Below are 16776 nucleotides of genomic sequence, written 5' to 3'. Positions count from 1 at the left end.
AATATCTACCCCAATTAAGCCTATTTGATTTGAGTCAAAGACTAGAATATTTAAATTTTATAGTAGACAAAGTAGTTCACTTGTGTAGTTCAATGCAGGTAGTTAATCAACAAAATAATATTTATCTGCTTATATAAAATAAAGCGAAATCAAACTGTCAACCCTTTTTGTCCCATTCGTTTACCGTAGTTGAAGCCCGCTGGTCATCGGTTGCTTAGTAACGGTCCCTAACAACAAACAGGGAAGGTGGAATAGTTTAGGTCTAGCATTTCCGTTTACAACGCGGCTAATTGGTTATTAAATAAACTAATTATTGCCATTTTCTCATAAACACCACGTTTAACGGACTGGCGTATTTTTCTAACGGTTACTCATTTTTGTTTACTTGCTAGTTTTAAACACCAGCACAGTTTTAAAGGGGTAATACGCGGGTTAAAACTGGCTGGCTAACTGGCTTCGTTTTATGCTAGCTAGCAAGCTAGCTAACATCAGCCAACAGACACAACTCGTGTGACGCATATTATTTAGCTCGTTTGTTAGTTAACTTTCACCTGCCATGGACCTGGATATTCGTCAGTATATAACCAAGGCAAAGAAGCAGCAAGGTTTGTGATGTATCATTTCAGGAGACATTATATACTGATTTCTAAGAGTGTGTCCTCTCTGTGTTAAATTCTTGTAATTTATGTAGACTCTGGAGCTCTGCAGTCAGCCTACCGTTTAATCACGGACATGACGGCAGCTGGGAACACCGGACAAGCACCACGCATTGCCCCAGAGTTGTATGTCATATGTGCGGAAGCAGCCCTACAGGTGAGAATGAGGCAGGGATAATTCAGTGTAATGTGCCAGCTGATGTACAGTAAACTTGGTCACCATATTGTCACCCTCGACCCTCACACAGACATGGTGAGGTCACGAGTTTCCGCCCCTGGGTTCAAATCTTTGAATCAGTGAGTGTGTGGCAAAGGACATGGATGCTAGAGGACATGCTGTATTTTCTCAGACTACTGACATTATCATTCTAGGAAATAACTCCTAGAAAATAATGTCAGTCATCTTTTTTCCCTGACTTAATGTCACTCTAGTAATCTAACAACATCACATAATGTGTAACATGCAACTTTTATTGATAGAAAAATGTTAAAATGACCAACTGAGATGCTAATTGGGATTGTTAATTAAAGTTACACATACAATGCCAAGTTCTATTTCTTAATGACAAAAGAGCCAGTTATCACTAAACACTAAACTGCCCCTCACTGTGGGCTATTAGCTACCCACAGATTCCTATAACAACAAGCAGATGGGATCTGAGAGACCTCAATGGCAGCTCTGCCCTTACTGTCACTAATTTTCAATTTGTGGAATCTGCAACTTTGAGCAATAATTAGCTATCATTAGAATCTGACTATACTGTATGAATGTACATTAGATTTTCCAGTGTTTATACCACAGACTGAAAATTCAGTCAACGGGTTCACACAGAACCATGTGCAGACCGACATCGAGGACAGCTAATGTAGCTGTACACATTGGCCAAGAGTCTGCATCAGCGTCTGATGCTGAAATCCTGTGTGTGAAATATTGATATGAGAAAACACATGCTCTGAATGTGCCTGCAACCTTGCCTTCCAAGTGCTGTGAGGAGTGTTTTCATGTTGTGAGGAGTTTGTGACTGCTGAGATGTCGCATACAACATGATGCTTCAAGCAGCCTCCAAGAATGAAACATTTGCTTCTGACTGTGAAAAATGTGGAGCGCATTTATATTAGTAAATGTCTGCTACTGAGATGATATGTAAGAATCTTATTTTGTGGAAGTTTCTGAATTATTACTGACATTATTGGCATGTCGAGACGATGTACTGGGTTTAACTAAAGAAAGCAGAACCCAGATCCTGGGTGGCTGATTAACATTAATGTCTTGTCAGTGATAGTTGTCAATATCTACAGGTACTAATAGAGAAAACTGTGGAAATAAACACCTCAGCTAGAGAAGTATTATCACAGATTATAGTATGTCACTGTTTTCATTCATTAACTTTAGTTAGCTAAATCTAAGTGTTCTCTCAGTAGGGGATATAGTAATGGATATTTACTAATGTAGACTGAATTGTCCTAGAGGAAGGGAAACGTATTTAAATAATAAAATGATATTCCATAATGTGGCTGGTTCTCTCTTCTTTGTATCATAACGTTTTACTAGTAAAAATGCAGCTTTCCTTGAAGTCTCAGGCTTAAGTGAACACTGAATTAGCTCTGCTCATCCTCAGCACAACTACATCATAATATTCTTAAGTTTCCAGACAAGCATGAATATTTGTGTTGCATGAAGACATTTTCTAACACACTGATCCCGTGTTCATTACTGTTTCACTTGTTTTATGATCCTCCACCGCGAGAAAAAATGAAATACTTAATCATAACACAATTAAAACCTAGCAGTATAGAGTTATAATTGCTGTCACAGGATTATCTCCCGTGACAGCAATACAACTCCTTGAAGGAAAACTACCCTGTGTGAATTTATCTGACAATTAACTGGAGAGTGCAGCACTGACATTCTCAAGGGTGACAGCCTGCAATTAAGACGTTTGTTGTTGTTGTTTTTTCGTCATGCATAATAACACACACTTTAAGCCGTTTCTGAATAGTTTTAATAATGCATCAAATGTAGAAAAATGCTGGTGACACAATATAACTGTGGATAAGGTTTAAACATTTATTTTGTTTGGCCTTTGTGTGTCTGTTTTTCTGTGTTTTCAGCTGGGATGTTTGGAGATAAGCACAGCGTGTCTAAAGCTGTACTTTGAAGGGAATCCGCCGGCTAATCAATTTTTGTGCCGAGCGTACCTCTGCCAGGGCCAGCTGAAGTCTCCGCCGGCCACTGGGAGTGCGGTGAGGACAGTAAATTGGACACATCTCCTCAAGGGGGTTGTGTGTAGTTGTTTGTCTGCGGCTGTAACATACACAGTTACTGCAGAGATGTACTGTACTAATTTGCACTAGAAATAGGGCAGATGTCCTTTTGTAAACATTCCCTTTTTTTCCCACACTGCCATTCGGGGTATATTACCATTTGTCTGTTCACAGTTAAATGCAGTTTAAAGTTTTTCTTGTTTGTTTTTTTCATTAAACTGTGGCTTTCACTGAGTAGTTGCTTTGAATGATCTCTATAGCTTTTTCGTTTCTGACTTAACGTTTTGCATTATTTTCTATTTTAGGAAGACTTTGAAGAGGCAGTGCTGTATTTTCTTAAAGCAATTGAAATGTCAAAATCCGAGCTGAGGTATGTACAGTAACTCAGTAACTCAGAAGTGCACTTGGCTTTGTTGTAACTGTGTCAAGAAAGTTGACCAATTTATGCCATGTACAGTTTATCATCCCTGATATTGTTTGACAGTTGCCACTATAGTGTTAGGGTGCACCTGTAAAAACATGTAATGAAACAGGGAATGTTTTTTTTTTTTTAGCTGTGATGGGTTATGAAGGTTCAGTCTGCTGCACAGAAATATTCTGGGACATGGAAGGTTTGATTTGCAAAGAACATTGTTCAAATATAACACGATTCTTCATGCTTCACCCTTAGTCACAAGTGGGTGATATCCAGCATGTATTCTTCTAGAATTTAAGAGCTGACTGGAAGGATGAAAAGGATGATAAATATAGATGTAACAATAGAAATTGTGAAAGATAAGTTCCCTTGTGTCTTGCTCTGAAAGATGTGTTCGGAGATTGCAGCTTAGCCTCTTTGCTAATGAACTCATAACCTGTCAATAAAAAGGATGAATTAGAAATCACTATTAACACCAAAAGGAATACATATCCAATACATCCAACCCAGACTAATGCACAACACACTCTCTGGTGAATAAATTAGCAGTACTCAAACAGTCTGTACACAATCTCCTCTAAAACAGCGCCTTGAATTAATAAATTCCACTTATTTCACATAGAAAGCCTTATGCAAGGTGCTCTCTTGAGGCTCGTTGGACGGTAGTTAGTCCAAACACATTTGCAATTCACAGGACCTCTCCATACAGAGCTGACACTTGGTCTGAATTGAGTTGTACTAAGAGATGAAATGGCTTGCATGTGCATAATATAAATAATTCAGTGTTCTCTGTTTGCTTCTTTTGCTTGCGGTTGTTTCCCACAGATATAACTTCATGGTGTTCAATGCATCAGTGCTGTACTTCCAGGCAGTGCGTCCTCTCCTGCAGCCAGGGCGGAGCCTTCACCTGATCCACTCCCTCAGGCAGGTGGTCAAAAGTCTGCAGGAGGTAGCAGACCAGGACCACGTCTGGAGGGCCGAACTCATGATGCAAGTGACCCCACAATGCTCTCCTGCTTCTCTCCCATGAATAAGTCCAGTCCTAATTGTGTCCACTGCTGGATTCATGACTATGATGTACAGAGCTAATTAACCAGCAGTTCACTCGTAATCACAGTTTTCTTGTCTCCCTAGTTAATTGGTTCAAGAATGTGAAGAATCTTTTCTAATGTAAGCTGCTTTATCGTGTTCTCCCATGACACGTTATGCCCAAATGTTAGTTGTCTTTCTTGAGAGGTCATAATGTACCATTCATGTATGTATGCATGTATAATGTCAGTGATAGAACTAGCCAGAGGATTAATAGGATTGGTTACAGTATGTCTGAAATATACAGTTGAGTATGATCCATATCAAACAGGGTGGACACTGTGCTGCTATGGTCTTTGGAATATGTTGTTCACACTGACTAATATGTGAGGAACATATTTTAGTGGAATGCAATGCTTTTCTACCGCACAACAGTGTCAACAAAAAGGCTTCATAAAGTAATAGCTATTGTATTTGGTTGATGTTGGCTTCATTTGATTTACAGTAGCCAGGCGTGCCAACAGAAATAAACTGGGAATTTATTATCAGTCTCACTTGCTCTCTGTTTCCATTCAGGCACCTGATCAAATGTCTTGTGGACTCTGGGAAAATGGAGGACGCTGCAAGTTTTGCCAAAGTTACAGAAGAATTCATCAAGTCACATACCCCACATCTTTACCCGGCACTCTTTACATTACTAGTAAGAAGAATTTCTTTGTGACTTACTAACATTTTAATGATTTACGAATTTTGTAGTGGTGTGTAAATGTAAAGTATTCATTAAATAACAAATATTAATGTGTTTTGTGACATAAACACAATGAATACATTTTTTATTCTGTTTTTTTTGTATTATTTAGTAGTATTTCAATATGTCTGAATACCTAAAAATCACCACATATGGAAAGATATTGTTAAGATGGGACAGCGTCGATACACTACAATGACTAACTTGGCAACACTCAATTAAAGTAGTACACTAACAACAAGCTGATAAATATTAATCTTCAGCAAATCCTCTTTTTCCTCTTTTTTGCATCTCTGTACTCTGGACTATATTACCAGAATCCCACCTTTACTTTAACACAGTCATTCTTAACCCGTCCCTACTCATACACTGAAAGTGAAATACAGCAGACTTGTTAGTTAAACATTTTGGGAAGATGAATAAAGAGTAACGTCTACTTTTACTATTCTCTTCTAAGGTGAAACACAAACTGACAGAGGATGATGTCCTCATTGAAATGAGCAGGCAGTGTACTACCTTAGCAGCCATTTACAAAATACAGGAATTTAAAAGGTAAGTTAAGTTTCTGTATCATATTTAAGCAAAGATTTTTTTTTTCTGGGAGATTTGTTTTGCAGACAGCATTGTTTTTGTGCTGTGATGATGACAGCCCATCCTGTCTGTCTGCAGCTAAGATAAAGTTGTTGAAACTGTCGAAAACAAGCCTTTGATCTGCTTTAATAAGCTTTTATTGTTAACAACTGTGGAGACAAATGTTGTTTAAAGGAATATACATTATTGATTGATTGCATGTTTGCTTTTTACAATGCTTCCTGCTAATAACATCGGCAAGTTCAGTCATAACCTTTATGAGTAATGGTCTTATTAATGGTCATACTAAGGTTGTGATTTGTGCACATTTTAACATTCTTTATTTGAAACCCTCAAAATGTATTTTTTATAGATGGCATGCTGTCTTAAGCTGTAGGACTTACAGAGGGCTGTTGATGCTTTCTAGGTTCTGAGGCTTTTCTTCCTTCAGCTGACTTGGAAACAAACATTAATCCTGGTCCACTGGCTCTTGGCTTAGCCTGTGGTGTCCCATACTGGGCAGGCTATCTGGCTGCCTGCGTACATTAATAGTATAGTAACTTGGCTTCTGGTGCTGCATAGTACAAACCCAGTCAGAGCCCCCACCCCCTTTTCTTCAGGCATGTACTCGACATGTCAGAGCTCCTTATGGCTCTTCAATTCAGCTATAAACGTCAACAGCATGACTCAGTCTGACCCAGGCATCGTCAGCATCATGTAGGTTATTTTGCCTAAGGTTTTTGCACTGTTTGGTGTGAGCATATAAGAGTGCAAATGAAAAAACAGATGCATGCGTACTTGTGTATGTATATTAATGTGCACAGACAGGTTTTCGTGTTGTTTGTAGCAGGTTGGAAGAAATGAGTAAGGATGAGCCAACAAAAGAGGAGCTTGAGCAGATTTTCCATCTCCTGGTAGATTGTACCAGAGTATCCACAACGCCCGTGAGCTTCAGCCCTCTTCTGAGCCCAACACCCATCCAACCAGCTGACAGGTCTGTGACCCAAAGTGTCCCAAACAAATCTCCCACCCTTACCTTTGTTGGTCCCGGTCCTCCTCCTAAACCTCCTGCTACAATAAAACCACTTATGATATCCCAAGGGCAGTACATGGCTCAGATTTCTGCACTGAAGGATTGTGAATTGTATAAATTATGTTTTATCTGGGATTTGCAGAGTTGCCTTCCTCCTGGAGTTGGCTCTGCTGGCCTTGCAAGTGAAGCATCAGAAAGTAGCTGTCGACTGTTTGAAAGAGCTGAAGTCGGCGGGAGAAGCTGTGAGTGTCCGATATTCTCTTAAAACCTCAGGCAGTAGCATGGTTCCTTGCTGTCACTCTACATATTGTAGAAACATGTAAATTTATGCATGGAATTTGACATCCCTTCTAAAGCAGGCACTTGACATTAGATGAGATTAATTAGTTGAGCTCATGCCCAAGAGCTAAAGAAGATGCTGTATTTTTGATTACTTTCAGTAATATAGAATTTCTTTCACAGAAAGGTTTTAGTTTTGTCAGAAATTTGCCCTTTTTGCTCTTATATACTTTGTGAATTAAGTGAATTGGTAACATAATTAGCAACACTGTATGTGCAAGAAGTTTGGCATAAAATATGAGATATGTGTCAAGGTCTCCTCCATGCACTGCTGAACACTGACTCTTTAAATCATATATATTTGTCTTTTTAGAGTATTGGCCAACGAATAATGATGGAATGTGTCAACTGTGAAATCAACCTCATGAAGAGAGAGGGGAAGATGAATGACTATTCCAAAGCGAATGTGGAGGTGCTTGATCGTATGCCTGAATTATCAGCCATGTGTTTCTGCTTCATGTTATAATGCAGGCAGTGGACCCACTGGCAGAGCCTTGACAAACTGTTCAACTGTTTTCTGTTATTTTATTCTTTGTTTGAAGGCAGTAAAGGCTCAGTGGAGAATTTTAATTATCGTAGAATCATCCCAAATTTATTTTTAGGAGTTTTCTCCTTTCTGACAAGAAAAAAAATCAAAGGATCATGTAATCTCATTTTGTACCACCTAATAATTTGGTGTGACAACTCACATTTGAATATTGGCACCATATATTCAATCCAATTCAATCCATCTATACCTGCCAAGTGATAGAAGTGTGCTGTCATTGCTACAAGAGAGATTCTCAGTGTATAGTTGTTATCCCACAGGCCAGGCTGAAGGAGATAGGCAAGCTGGATCAGTGGCTGCACACTGCAGTGAGAGAGGGGGACCCCCAGGCCATGCAGGCAGTCTGTGCTACCCAGTGGAGCCTCTGTTTGCCCCTCTTGCAGCACAACCTCAGGAAACGCATCAAGACACCTCTGCTTAGCATGGCCCAAGTACTGGAAGACATGCAAAGGTTTCCAGCTTCTTCAAATTCATCACAATACATGGTCGTGTGTTTATGGTTGTGTTTGCTCTTCACTGAACATAAGTTTGGCTGTGCTCTGTATCTTAGTTTACAAAAAAAGTGTGGCCAAATTCAACATACAAGTACAAAGGAGCACTATTTTTAATACAGAAAGCAGCATGGTATGATTTCTAAGTGCTCTTCTGTAGCAATATAAACATTCTTACAATAGCTTTCAAGCTTTCTGGAAAACAAAATGTAGTTTATTTAAGTGTTTTACATTTGGATTGGGGTTCTTTTGCCTTTTGTTGCAATCACTGACAGCCATTATCACATTTAGGTATTGTTTAACATGGCAAGTAGATATCATGAGTATCTCCCCATTTTGAAGATGTTTTTTGTTCCTTTGTAATCTATTACTTTATGCTGGAAGTGTGTGTTATTTTCACAGTATGTTGCTGGAGATGCGCTGTCAAGTCCACTCAGAGCTGGCAGTGATTGAAGAGGAGGAGGGGCACCTTGAGGCTTCTTTGACTCACCTCCAGAAAGCCATGCTGCTGGATAACGGGACACAACGAGAACGCCTGTCGTCAGCTTTCAGTCTCCTGCAATTCAGACGGACCTTCTACCAAACGCCCTCCCAGAATGAGGATAAAGCCGCGATGCTTATGCAGCAGGTTTTCACCCCATCTCTGACAGACTGTCTAATATAATAATAAAATGTTCATTAAATCTGAAGAAGGCAAGATTTTTATCCCAAAACATACTTGGCTTATCAACATATCAACAGCAGTCACACACAAGTACAGTGAAGGGGAAGAGCATCCCATTGCTCAGAACTTAGCTGTTTCATGATTTTTTGTTAAAGTCAGATCAGTCTAAAAGTTAACTCACATGCAGTGTGCAGGTTTAATGAGGCAAGAGTAAGTGTGATTTGTAAGTAATGAGATAAAAATCCAGTGTGTTTTAATGTATGCTGTTAGAGCACTGTAGGCAAACTGCATGGCCACAATTTAACATCCAGTCTGACATCCAACCCATCCCACTCTTTCTCAGGCCAGGGACATGCAGCCCCAAGATAAGACAGACAGTCGTCCCATCCTGGTCGCTGTGGGTCTCCTTTTGGCCCCTGACAATTTCCAGATGGTGATGGATGCAGACGACACCTCCAAAAGTACAGATTTCTCTTCCTATCTTTCAGTTTTCTCTAAGACACAGTAAGCTTTTCTTAACGCATCTCTGATTTGCAAAAAGGTCTTGTCTTGTAGGTACAGCTGGAAACATGTGTCATGTATTTACTAAGCCCTCTGCCCCTTGTGCCTGCACCAGGAATCACACAATTCATTAAACTTTCATAGATTGACTGTTTTATTGGCCTGGAATATACCCCAGATGCATTGTTATCCAGGGCATATACTGCAGGCAGTAAAGTGCCCTTCTTTTCTCCAATCTCTCTACCTGCTCTCTTCTACTGAACCTGCTGCTCAGTCCTACTTAGCTCTTTCTTAGCTTTCTTCTCTTTTTCTCTTATCTTTTGTCTCTTTATTCCTGTTAATAATAATATAAATCAATAATATAATAGTATAAATAGGCCCTAGAAATCAGAAGATATCATGAATTATTGAATGATTAAACATTTATTTACCTGAGGTGTTGAACTGTGGCATATGCAAATATGGTTTGGGATCGCAATGCAGCATGACTACGTTATCATTTATTTTCTGAGCTTGGGGATCTCAGAATCCCACTGATTTGCGCTGACTGAGCTGTCCTTCACTCACAGAATGCACCTGGTGGGCAGCCCTCTGCACTGATTGTTTAATGAGGGGCTGTCTCAGTAAAGCAGGCACTGATTACACACAGATTGTGTGCGCAAATTGAATTAACATCACAGAGCAAAGCTGGTGTGCGCTGTCTTGTGTGTAAATTTGGTCCTCAAGCTTGAACAGAAGATCTTTCAGTGGCAGCGCTAGACTTTGTTGCTAGGTTGTGTGCAGTTTCTCAAGAGGATCAGCATGAGCTCCAGTGAAGCTCCAGCTCAGGGAGTGCCTTTGATCTTACACTCATATCAGGCTCCTTGGTCCACAGCATCAAATGCAACATTCAGCAGTCCTAATGACCCAGGGAAGAAGCAGCCTCTCACAGCTGGTCAGAGGGCTTGTGTTTCAGGCATGGGTTAAAAGCTTTTGGTCCATAGAGACACCTCTCGTTTTTGTCTATAAACCTCAATCATCCCCTAGATGACAACACTTAGGCATTGAGCTCAGAGCTTCAAAGCCAACACACCAATTAATTAATTGCAGCAGGTAATGTTGCCACAGTTTTGTATTGTACCTCAGATGTTCATCAATTGAAGGTGTGTGCATGAGACAGTATGTGTATATCAACGCTCAGGGTGAGGCACTGGAGCATTTTGCTTCTTTAAAATCCTCCAGTCAAAGTCGCAGACCTATATAATTTAGGCCATGAAATAAATGCTTGAATACCCTTGTTGCGGATGGCTCAGAGAAAAAAAAATCTGATGTATGCTTTTTTGTTTGGTTTTCTGTTTTAATCTTATGTGTCTAATCTGATTACATTAACGCAGTAAAATCCCTGTTTGAAATAGTATGCAATGTTGGAAATGGGCTATTTATTCTTGTAGTCCCAGGGTTGTGTTTCCTTTTGCTTACATGGAAATGACATAACAAGGATCATTATGTAACTTTCTCAAAAGGATAACATTCTCGCTACGCATTTCAGTAGAGATGTATTCCTGACTTTTTGTTATGCATATTCGCCGGAATATTTGATTGATTCATTATTTAGAGAAATGCAGAAGCTTTTCCAACAGCATTAAAAAAGTTCAGCTTATGTATCCAGTACTCCTACAATTGTCTAGTTCCTGTAGACAGTCTTGGACCTGGACCAGCGGCTCAGCTCTCTGCTAAGGCTCAGCATCACTCTACATGTGTACGGAAAGTGGATGGGCTTCTGGCTAGACGAGATGGTGCAGACAACACAGAGAGGTGTGTCATTTTTTTGTCTTCTTGGTAGTGTAAAGTTTTCTTAGTAATTATTTTCAGCTTTCAGGCTTCCCAGAAAATTGCCTATATAATCGGCCTCTTATGTCTTGTTGAATTTATTACTCCTTGCTGTTACTGAACATTGGATACTAATGAATGTGTGATCTATTGCCCTTCTCTGCAGTTAAAGTTGTTGTGACTATAGAAGCCTGCAACCTCCTATTACAACTCCTTATTCCCAGCACATAGTTGAGTTCCCCTGTCTACTGATATCATTACAGTAAAGAAGTGTGCACATCAGAAATGGCTGGCTTAATGGTAAGGAGGGGGCAGAGCCATCAGAACTTGAAGATTCCCCAAAGGAAAAGTTTATTATTCATGGCTCTGCAAACAAACAACCTTAGATCACATACAGTGTGCTGAAGTACCCTCGCCCTGACCTTTTAAAAAAGAATCACATCTAAGATTTCTCTCTTCCTTGGCTGTTCCAGGGTGAAGTTGTGGGCAACACTGGTGAAGACAGCCAGGAAACAGGAAGTTTGGGAAGTGTGCCGAGCTGCTTGTCGATTCTGTTTGCTTTACGATGATGGGAGATGGAAGATTTCTAAGCCTGACAGTAAGATGATGAATGATCCTTAGACTAACAGTAAAATAACGGAAATATTCCTAAAACTGAGGTTGTTAGAATTTCAGAATGATTTAAAGAGAAACCACAGGCTTAGATATATAACTGCTGTGTGATCGAGTTCATGGAACTGCTCTGTTATTATTGCATGCATTTGCTTATTGTTCATGTGTTAAGCAGATCATAATAATATAGCTGATGTGATTTACCAGAGGTATAATTTGGTTACAAGCATTGCTGTGAAAAGAGACAGGTGGAGAGGAAGTAGTAATAGTAATAGTAGTTGTAATAGCATTAAGTAGTAGAGGTTTGCTGTTATTGAGAGAAGTCACATCGCAGATTCTGTCAATTTGATCCAGACTGTAGATGCTTGGAGAGAGAAAGCTGCCCAGAATGTCTTCACAGTTGCGATGGAAGCCAAACCTGCGTGAGGGACTTGCTGCGCCTTTTGGCTGAAATCCGCTTCATCAGTGCTGAGGTGTGTGCTTAGTAATTCTTGCTTCCACACACGATTACACAATTTTCATATGTTCTTACAGAAGCAATCCACAAAAACAAGTTTTATATTACTCCTAATAAATACATTTGGTTGGTTTACAAAAACAAGGCAAAGACGAAGCTGAACGATACAGCACTAACAAATATTGCTGTTCACTCGCTGGATAACATGCATGCAGTGGTTCCTGTGAAGGCAATTTGACTCCAGTGTTAGATTGTTGGACTACTAGCTACTAACACTAAAAAACTACAATACAGGAAGGTTTTTACTTAATGAAAATGCATTGAATGATTATTGCTGCAAAATGATGACCATAAATAGTATAAAAATGGGGGTTGATGTCATGAAAATCTACACTTTAAAAGGGGACTGTCAACACATACAATGACTGGTGGATCTTCCAGACGGACAAAGAAAGTTCTCTGGTTTTGACAATGATAAAGAGTTGCAGTGGCAATTTAGCAATTTTATTCTACAGATCAGACACAAACTTTCAGTTGTCTGACTTTTATTGTGTCCCTTTTCAATTATTGATGCTATTGTACATAATTTACAAAGAGCAGTGGAAAGACTACATTGACATTCTCTGGTCTATTAGCTTTTTACTTAAAGCTATTTGGATGCAATATTCATGTTCTCAAAAGATATTTTAAATTATAAGAATATTATATACGATTTTTTTTAGCTTTATCAGTTCTTTTGAAATACAAGATTAAGAGCAAAAACTGCATGCAATAGTAGCAGTGCATTATGGGACTTTTAACAAGCCTGTGAGGTACATGTTGATTGGTTGGAGTCAGAGCCTGTTGTGCTTGTCTCATGAGCTTGTCTTATTGTGTAATCCCAATTCCCATCAAGCCTGCAGCTCCTAGTCCTTATTATTTTCATAGATTTGTTATTCGGCAGCACTTTGAAGTGAATGGAAACAACTATCCTCAGCAACTGCATGATCTTGCCTAAACTGGCTCACGTTGTAGCCTCCATTCTTGCTTCTTTCACATATCTAATTTCTCATTTTTCTCATTTCATGACACACCGGTATTTCATTTTTGAGGATTGAGTTATAATTCATTAATCTAAAAAATACCTTTATCTTAGGCTCATGATGAAGACATGTTCCTCTTGTCTTACCTTAGTTGTCCACCACTGTGGTACAATGCTCACTGGTATTTTTTTTTCTTTGATCTGCTACAGCTGAGATTTAACAGCCCTAGAGAAGCTGTCATTCCCATAGTGGGAGGTCCTCTCTTCTCCTTTCATTATGAAGTCGTCAAAACAGGAAGTCACCTTTAATATTTTCCTTGGAGGTTGAGAAATGAATTTATTCTGTCTTGTTCAGGCCACCATCCACAAGCTGCTATCAGAGGGGGTGCAGCTAAACAGCCCTGCTGTCCCTGCGATGAAAAAAGAGGTGTGTGTGTCTGAAGAGGATCCACACTGGGTTGTTTACAGGTGAAAACACAATTGTAATGAGATTATTATTTCTGTTTGCTTTTCGTTTGTTATTCATTGTGGTTATTAAATAACTAATAGTTTTGACAAAATAACAATCAAATTTGATTTCAAAACATTGTCCAAAAAAACAAAAACAAAATTGCTAGGTCCCAAAATGTGGTTTTTGTAAAGTGCATTGTCAACTGTGGCTGTTCAAAGTATGTGTTAGTATAGCTGTAAAATTAGTATATAAATTAACAATATTTAGCAGGATCAGAGTCATGGTGGTGAAGGTGGTTATCTTTCTCATCGAACATTCAAAAATGGACATTGCACCAAAATAATCTACACCAGGGATGCACACACTTTTTCAGCATGCGAGCTACTTATAAAATGACCAAGCCAAAATGATCTGCCTACTCTAAAATTGCAAAACATATATTTATTCATTAATATATTGAGAATTCTTTATATGAACCATATATGTTGGTGTACCTTGCAATACTACATGAATCCATATAGCTCAATACAACTCTGTGCATTTTTTGTCATTACCTTACTCTGATGACTTGCACTGAATGGAATCAGCCAGGGATGCATAGTCCGGACAGTAGCTGCTGACAGCCAGCCTCAAGCACACTTTCAAATGATCATCAGTCATGGTGGAACGGTACTTGGACTTAATGATCTTCATGTGGGAAAAGGCTGACTCACATAAATAAGTGGAGCCGAATAATGCAGTCAAGGAGGTTGCTGAAAATGCCGTTCCACATTTCCCTTTTTCGGTATAGCGATGACAGACTGGCAGATGAGGCAAACGCACTTTGAAAATGACAGAGTGAAAAAAAAGTCCACCTCCCATTCCCTATGGAAGTGGTACGTTTTTGTCTTTTTACTTGGTCCAGCTCCCCCGCTCATTTTTACACCCTTAAGTTTAGAAGACATAAATTGGAGGCTAACTCAGTAGCTTGCTAGAACATGCCGTTATGTGCGCATGCGCAGTGAACCCTGTGTCAGAAAAGGTCAGATTGGTCAGACCGACCAATATGCCAATCAAGTGACAAATTTCATAGTGAGGACGGATGATAGGCTGACGTCTACGTTTTAATGCCATGCAATCGACCCACACTACCTTCGCGATCGACCGGTAGATCGCGATCAACCGGTAGGTCGTGATCGACGTATTGTGCACCCCGATCTACACCAATAATCATTTTTAAAGTGTGCTTTCTCTTTAACTTCTTCTGCATTGCAGTCTTTATTTAACTGACAAGACCTGACAAATAACATTCAGCAGTCAAACTACTGCACTATTACACTTTACCTGAAATTTGCCTCCAGCACATTGTAAAATTACTAGGGTTGAGAGCTATCACTGTGCATTCAGGTGCTCAAACAAATAGCTGTTGAAGGCTTAATTAGATATAAAGTATTTGACATTGTATGTATAAAAACCTGCCAGAAAAGCATGCCATTTTTATTCAGTAGAGGGAAGTACTCCTGTAGAAACGTTATGCGAACTCACTGACTGTTTCACCTGTAGTTTAATTGTTCAACAGAGAGAATCTGTTCACCATGTGGCCACGCAAACATGACTTGCTCTCTCCCTTTCCCACTCTCTGCTGTACCCTGCAACCTCTCTAACACAGAGACTGGATCCAGGCTCTGTCTACCTACGCCACCTCCAACTTTTTGCGAGCAGCAGAGCTGGGAGCAGAGATTGGGGAGCCATGGGTGGTAGCCAATGCAGCCATTTACCTGTGGAACTACAGCAGCCATTTGGTGGCAGTTGGGGAGTATCAGCGCCTACTTCCCACCTTCCAGAGTCTGGTGGAGATGCTCCGAAAAACAGAGTATACTGGGTAGGCCGGTTATCTGAACAAGTATCAGTTGTTACAGGGTATGTGCCTGAAATTCTTGAAGAGTATTTTTGAAATACTCATTTTGTGTAGTTGCTGTGGATGTGATGATGGGATTGTGACTTTCTAATCAGGCTTGAACCCCAATATCACAGGTGTTTGATAAAAATTCAGTCACAAAATGTCAATATTTCAAAAAAAACATGGTGCATAGCTGTTTTTAGACCAAGGCACATATTTTGAATTGGTCAATTGGTTTTGAAAGTTTTTAAGTCAGTCATTTACTTAACCCTCTGTGGGCTACAGTGCAAACATGATCTTTCAATCAGGTGAAACTGAAGATTATAATGTTAACAACTAATAATATATTGCTCACTTTTCATGGCATGTACACATGTAATTTTTGGCATGGTTAAAGTAGATTTTTTTTCTTCTTTGGCACCTTAGCCCACTCACACAAAAAGAGGCAGTTTAAGTTCCTCTTATTTCTGGCTTTGGAAAGAAGCAGTGATTTTTTCTGAAAACAGACCAAACTGTCCTGGGGCAAAGCAATGATTATGTGAATTTTGGAATTCAAATGACATTCTCATATAACGATGGGGCCAAGGAAACATGCATTTTGCTCTCCAAATATGTGGTAAGGGTTTAAGTAAAATATGAAAACACAAAGAGCCCTTCCAGATAATGTCAGTTTGGAGCATTCTTTACATTGTATTTCTCAGGAATCGGGCCCTGTTTGTGCTGTTGTGTGATGCTGTGGCTCGGGGGTTGATCCAGCCTCTGTGTGGACCAGACAGCAGCGAGCCAGCCCCGTCAGGAGACAAAGGCAAAAGCAGAGCTGAGAAGAGGATGGAGAGGAGTGCGAGTGCTCATGGGGCTTTTTTAGACACCGCTGCCCTGCAGGATGTCCGCAAGGCATTAGAGGTATGTCAGTGGGAGTATATGGGAGCAGGATGGGGGCCTTGAAATATATTAAGTAACCAGTATCAGCAAGTATCTGTGAAGAATAGTCTTTTGGTTTTGACGTGTCTGTTTCATTATTGTAGCATTAGGCTCTGATCTCATAAAATGTCCCTTCAGCTGTTGTGTTGTGATGTGTGAACAACCATCAACACTAATTCATGTACCTTTGTCAGCATATTTGTGCAGAATATTCTGATGGACGCCATACATTTTTACAAAAACATCACTATACATACATACTGTACATTATACATTACTAAACATTTACATAAAGATGCCCTCTCTTACTATACATTTATATTAAAGCTCCCCACATCACGATTCATCTGTAATGCAGTTAATCAAGT

At 39.6% G+C, this 16776-nt stretch overlaps 1 protein-coding gene across 1 annotated transcript in view; it reads left to right on the top strand.

The window, feature by feature from the left end:
- The first annotated feature begins 556 nt into the window (after positions 1–556).
- The window catches only part of LOC139211339 (cilia- and flagella-associated protein 46), a 51177-nt gene continuing 34957 nt past the window's right edge, over positions 557–16776 (top strand). The window contains 19 exon segments of the mRNA XM_070841630.1: positions 557–605; positions 692–813; positions 2769–2900; positions 3227–3291; positions 4162–4326; positions 4942–5065; positions 5571–5665; positions 6531–6677; positions 6859–6958; positions 7369–7467; positions 7863–8053; positions 8496–8721; positions 9101–9218; positions 10935–11052; positions 11541–11665; positions 12034–12152; positions 13513–13625; positions 15257–15469; positions 16189–16390. Coding sequence (XP_070697731.1) covers positions 557–605; positions 692–813; positions 2769–2900; positions 3227–3291; positions 4162–4326; positions 4942–5065; positions 5571–5665; positions 6531–6677; positions 6859–6958; positions 7369–7467; positions 7863–8053; positions 8496–8721; positions 9101–9218; positions 10935–11052; positions 11541–11665; positions 12034–12152; positions 13513–13625; positions 15257–15469; positions 16189–16390 — 2523 coding nt within the window.

The sequence above is a fragment of the Pempheris klunzingeri genome, chromosome 12 (genome assembly GCF_042242105.1).
Source record: "Pempheris klunzingeri isolate RE-2024b chromosome 12, fPemKlu1.hap1, whole genome shotgun sequence".
NCBI classification, from domain to species: domain Eukaryota; kingdom Metazoa; phylum Chordata; class Actinopteri; order Acropomatiformes; family Pempheridae; genus Pempheris; species Pempheris klunzingeri.
The sequence above is the reverse complement of the archived record's forward strand: the minus strand, read 5'-3'. Positions and strand labels throughout refer to the sequence as shown.